At 41.6% G+C, this 5,239-nt stretch overlaps 1 protein-coding gene across 1 annotated transcript in view; it reads right to left on the bottom strand.

Annotated features, from left to right (window-relative positions):
- Positions 1 to 3,390: 3,390 nt before the first annotated feature.
- The window catches only part of LOC111160778 (zinc finger protein OZF-like), a 29,282-nt gene continuing 27,433 nt past the window's right edge, over positions 3,391 to 5,239 (bottom strand). Inside the window, 2 exon segments of the mRNA XM_022524128.1 lie at positions 3,391 to 4,891; positions 4,894 to 5,229. Coding sequence (XP_022379836.1) covers positions 4,797 to 4,891; positions 4,894 to 5,229 — 431 coding nt within the window. The 3' untranslated portion in view covers positions 3,391 to 4,796.

The following is a 5,239-nucleotide window of genomic DNA, read 5'->3' as shown; positions in this document are numbered from 1 at the left end:
TCAATCCTAGTCCGTTACAGCTGTCATCATATCTGAGTCTATGCAGATCTTTCTCAGCTAGGACATTCTAATCAAAGGCTTGGTTATATAACCAGTGTTTTCCTTTTCTTTTTTTTTTTTTAAGATTTTATTTATTTGACAGAGAGACACAGCAAGAGAGGGAACACAAGCTGGAGAGTGGGAGAGGGAGAAGCAGGCCTCCTGCCAAGCAGAGAGCCCAATGCAGGGCTCAATCCCAGGACCCTGGGACCATGACCTGAGCCAAAGACAGATGCTTAACCCACTGAGCCACCCTGGCACCCCATAACCAGTGTTTTCTATTGTTGTCTCCTCCCAATGAGAACAGATTCTTACTGAAATTGACATTGCAAACAGATATTTTGGCTAAAATATAATAGTTACTCCAACTTTCTGGATTCTGGAATAATCGGGTAGAGAGAAAAGACAAAATGTTTCAATTGGCTTACAGAGGTATATTTTATGCCCTGCTACATGTCAGTTAACTTAAGAGAGTTTTCTCGGGGCACCTGAGTGGCTCAGATGGTTGAGCATCTGCCTTCGGCTCAGGTCATATCTTGGGGTCCTGCGACTGAGCCCCACATCTGGCTCTCTGCTCAGTGGAGTGTCTGCTTCTCTCTCTCCCCCTCCCCTGCTTATGCTTTCTCTTTCTCTCAAATGAATAAATAAAATCTTAAAAAAAAAAGGGAAAACTTTTCTTAAATCTGTAAAAAACAATACTTTTAAAAGGATTTTTTTTTCAATTCCATTTAGTTAATATACACTGTAATTCCAGGGGTACAACAGTGACAATAATTCCATGCAATACCCATTGTTCAACACAAATGCACTCCTTAATTCCCTTCATTTATTTAACCCATCCCTCAACCGACCTCCACTCTGGCAACTATCAGTTTCTTCTCTATACTTAGGCTATTTCGTGATTTGCCTGTCTTCTTGTTTGTTTCTTATATACTACATACGATTGAAAATTTATTTCTCTTTAACATCTTTCCCTTAGAATACTCTCTAGCTCCATCCATGTCATTGCAAATGGCAAGATTAAATTCCTTTTTATGGTGGAATATTCCATTACCCCCCTCCCCCAACACACACACACACACACACACACACACACACACACACACAAACATGCACACAGAGTCTTTATTCATTTATCAGTCAATGAACGCTCGGGCCTGAATGTCTGAACAGAAATGGCCACTGGCATGGACTGTTGAACCACCCCTCCAACAAGTCCATGGCACAGACAGAGCCAGAGAAAGGGACTGTACCCGGCATGGGGCTGACCGAAGGGTGGAAGCTTCCACACAGTAGTGCATGAACCTTCATGAAATGTCACCATCAACAATGGTTCTAAACGTGGCTGGGGTCATGGACCTGGTATACTAGTGCTTGGGTGCAACCACAGAACATGCCTTGCTGATCCTGCCTATGCCGCCGTCCCAAAGTCTTCATCTCCAACATCTATTTTACCATGGGATTTGATTTAAAAGAGCTTTAATTAATTCATTTATCAGAGAGAGAGAGAGCACAAGCAGGGGGAGCTGCAGGCAGAGGGAGAGGGAGAAGCAGGCTCCCTGCTGAGAAAGGAGCTCAATGTGGGATTTGATCCCAGCAGCCTGGTATCATGACCTGAGCGGAAGGCAGATGCTGAACCCACTGAGCCACCCAGGCGTCCCTACCATGTGACATTTCAAAGCTACTCCCAAATGATTGCGTCATCGAATACCTTTCCTCCACCAGTTACCACTGATCTAGAAGTGGGCAAACACAGTCATCACGATCATCCAGAAGAATCTGGTCCTCAGGAACGCAGGGGAATTCAATTAAATCATGAAAACAAAGCAGGAGTTCCTGCTCTTCAGAAACTCACACTTGCCAGTTTCTTCCCCGCACTGCATGTATTCATTCATTAGATGACCCAACCCAAAGCTGCCTGTGCCTCAGGAGAGCCTGGAGGAGGCCACCTCTGTCTGGTGTTCTCCCCACACTTTAAAGAGTTCTTCACACTTTTTTTTTCTTAAGATTTTATTTATTTGTTTCAGAGAGAGAGAGAGAAAGAGAGGGAGAGAGAGACTGCATAAGGTGGGGGGAGACGGGCCAAAAATGAGGGAGAAGCAGGCTCCCCACTGAGCAGGGAGACCAACAAGGGGTTCCATCCCAGGACCCCGAGATCATGACCTGAGTTGAAAGGCAGATGCTTAACCCACTATGCCACCCAGGTGCCCCTCACATTTTCTTTCAATAGATCTTATCTTTCTAAGGATGGTGGTGGCTTCCCTGTGTTTTACATCCCGGGGTTCAACGTCTGAACATTCACTGGCCTTACATTTCTCAAGTCTCCATTCAGTGTTTACCGAGGAAACTAGCTACAGCACAAGCAAAGAATGTCTGTGATGCCTGAACAGCTGGAAAGGGAAATGAGGATAAATGGAACTGCAGATCTGGAGATCACTAGGAAAGAAGGAGAAGTTGTTTCTCTAAAGGCAGGGGGTCAGTTGTGCAACCCAGGAAAGGTGTCCTCTCTCCACATGCAGATTTCATGCCAGTTCCTCATCCTCTGTATTTCCTACCTCTTCCTTGAGGCTACATATCAGTCCTACTGGAACAGGTTTCTCCTACTTCTAGGGCACCTATCACACACCAAGCATTGGTATGAGTGCATGCTTACTTCATAGAAAAGTCAGAACAACACCCTTACACACAAGGTGGTGCACATACCTTTATTTGGGGCCATGGTGCTGTGCTTTAATGTCCCAGGACTAAGTCCAGATTGGGGCATTCGAACTAAAACAGGGTTAGGCAGTGCCTTCTTAGCACAGTAGGCAGCGCGTCAGTCTCATAAAATAGGGTTAGGTAAGCTCCGTGGGAGTCTCCTCTCATGGACACATGAGATAAAGTCATGGTACTCCAGGCACATGTTGCCTCACAAGGGTGGACTGGAGATGTGAACAGAAGTTACAGGAACCTGTGACTCTGCAGAGTGTTGTCTAGGGAATGCACTAGCAAGAGGGGCTGGTGTCAGCTCAAGGCCCCTGCAAAAGCACTGGCTACACAAAATGTACCCCAAGTAGCATTATTATGGAGTATTTGAGCTAATCAGATAGGAAGACCCCCATGTAATCTGCAACATGTCCACAATAATATCCAACTAGTCCCTAAGAGGGGAAAATGATACTAGATAAACTAGGGAAAAATAATCACACAGTACTTAAACATTAAGGCCAATGAAGGAATGGAGGACTATGTATATTATTTCACTCTTACCAAATATGTGCCAGATTCCACCAGTTACCTAAACCTTTAGATAGGTTAACATCGGTGGTGGGATAACAAGTCATTCATTACTCATCCATGGTAATATATTAAACATCAATTATATTTTATTAATTAAAATATGTTAAGCTCACACATGAACTAATTTATGAATTTCAAATGCACTCTATGATCCTTATGCAAAATGCAGAATACAAGTGTTAAAAAGCAAAGGTCTGCGGATATAATGGTGTGGAATTAGTGATTTCCATAATTTTCAGGCATGAAGTCATTCTTAAAAAATGTGTATATATAATTATATACCATTTTAGGGAAGAATTAACTATCCTCTTCTGGTATCTGTGAGAATTTCATCTCAACCGCATCCCTGGACATTCTCCACTTGTAACTACAGCTATTATGAGGATACATTTTACTGGACTGCCACCTCTTTTTCCTCAGAGACCAGATGGTAAAATGTTTTATTTATACCATACAGGGGTTCTTTAGTTTAATAAATGGAGAAGAATGTTGTTCTGAACACCTCTTTCATGATAACTGACATTAATGTTATAACTGTAAATAGCATCTGCATTTAAGTTTTCTTCATATATTATTACATCATCCTTCTTCCATGGACAATTAGATATCGAGTCCAAACAAATGAAGAAGGGTGTCTCGTACCTCTGACATAGCAACAATCAACCACATACTTCCACACACCCACTAGGAATAAATGAATTTTCTGAACTTATCTGAGACAAATACATTAATATTTGCTAGTCACAAATCCCAGATAGGATCAATGAAAAAAAAAAAGCACATACAGAAATTAATTGTACTCATGTAAAAATCCATCCACTTGTTCTTTTGAAGTATAATAGCATATACACTAAGTGTTTGACTTCGTATTATTCCTTATAAGGAATATTTTGATGTAACGTCTGAATAGATTGACTCATGTACTGCTTTCTACTCGATTTCTGTGATATTTATTGACATTTGATGTTCACTTACATACATTTCTAAATATTTACATCTTTCAAGTTACTTTCGTGTATGCACTCTCTGGTGTTTGCTACAGTGAATATTTAAAATGAAGGTCTTTCCTCAGTCATGATGTTTCTAGGTTTTCATAGGATGCATTTGGGGACACAGAGTTTAGATTGAATTCCAGTTAAAGGCACTGCAACTTTGCATTTCACAGTTTCTATCCTGTACGATAACTGAGTAGGCTGTGAGTTCTGGCTAGAGGCTTGACACACCCCTTGTATTGTAATCTTTCTCCTCAGTATAAACTCTGAGATACGGAAAAGGGTTGAGCAGCTTAAGTTTGCCCATGTTCTTTACATTTATAACTTTTTCCTCAGTGTGAATTCTGAGATGTTGAATGCTGCTTGACCTCTTATTAAAGACCATGGCAAATTCTTTATATTTGCAAAATCCACTCCAGCATACATTCTCTGATGAGGAATCGGGGTTTAACATTGCATAAAGGCCTTGCCACATTCTTAACAATTTCACGGTTCCTCTCCAATATGAATTCTCTGATGTGGAGTAAGGGGTGAGTCGTCCTTAAACGTTTTCTCACGTTCTTTACATTTGTAATGTTGGCTCCACTGTGAATTCCGTCGTAATGAGTAAAAGTTGAACAGTGATGAAAGGCCTTCCCATATTCTTTACTTGGGTAAGGTTTCTGACCTCAAGTATGAGTTCTGTGATGTTGACGCAGGTGTGAGTGCTGGATAAAAGCATGGCCACATTCCTTACATATGTAAGGTCTCTCTCCAGTATGAATTCTGTAATGCCGAGTCAGGTGTGAGTGCCGGTTAAAGGCCTTTCCACAATCTTTGCATACGAAAGGTCTCTCTCCAGTATGAATTCTGTGATGTTCAGTAAGCTTTGAGTGTTGGTTAAAGGCCTTTCCACATTCTTTGCACACAAAAGGTCTCTCTCCAGTATG

This window comes from Enhydra lutris, unplaced genomic scaffold (assembly GCF_002288905.1).
Source record: "Enhydra lutris kenyoni isolate GAN:26980312 unplaced genomic scaffold, ASM228890v2 scaffoldscaffold77, whole genome shotgun sequence".
NCBI classification, from domain to species: domain Eukaryota; kingdom Metazoa; phylum Chordata; class Mammalia; order Carnivora; family Mustelidae; genus Enhydra; species Enhydra lutris.
The sequence above is the reverse complement of the archived record's forward strand: the minus strand, read 5'-3'. Positions and strand labels throughout refer to the sequence as shown.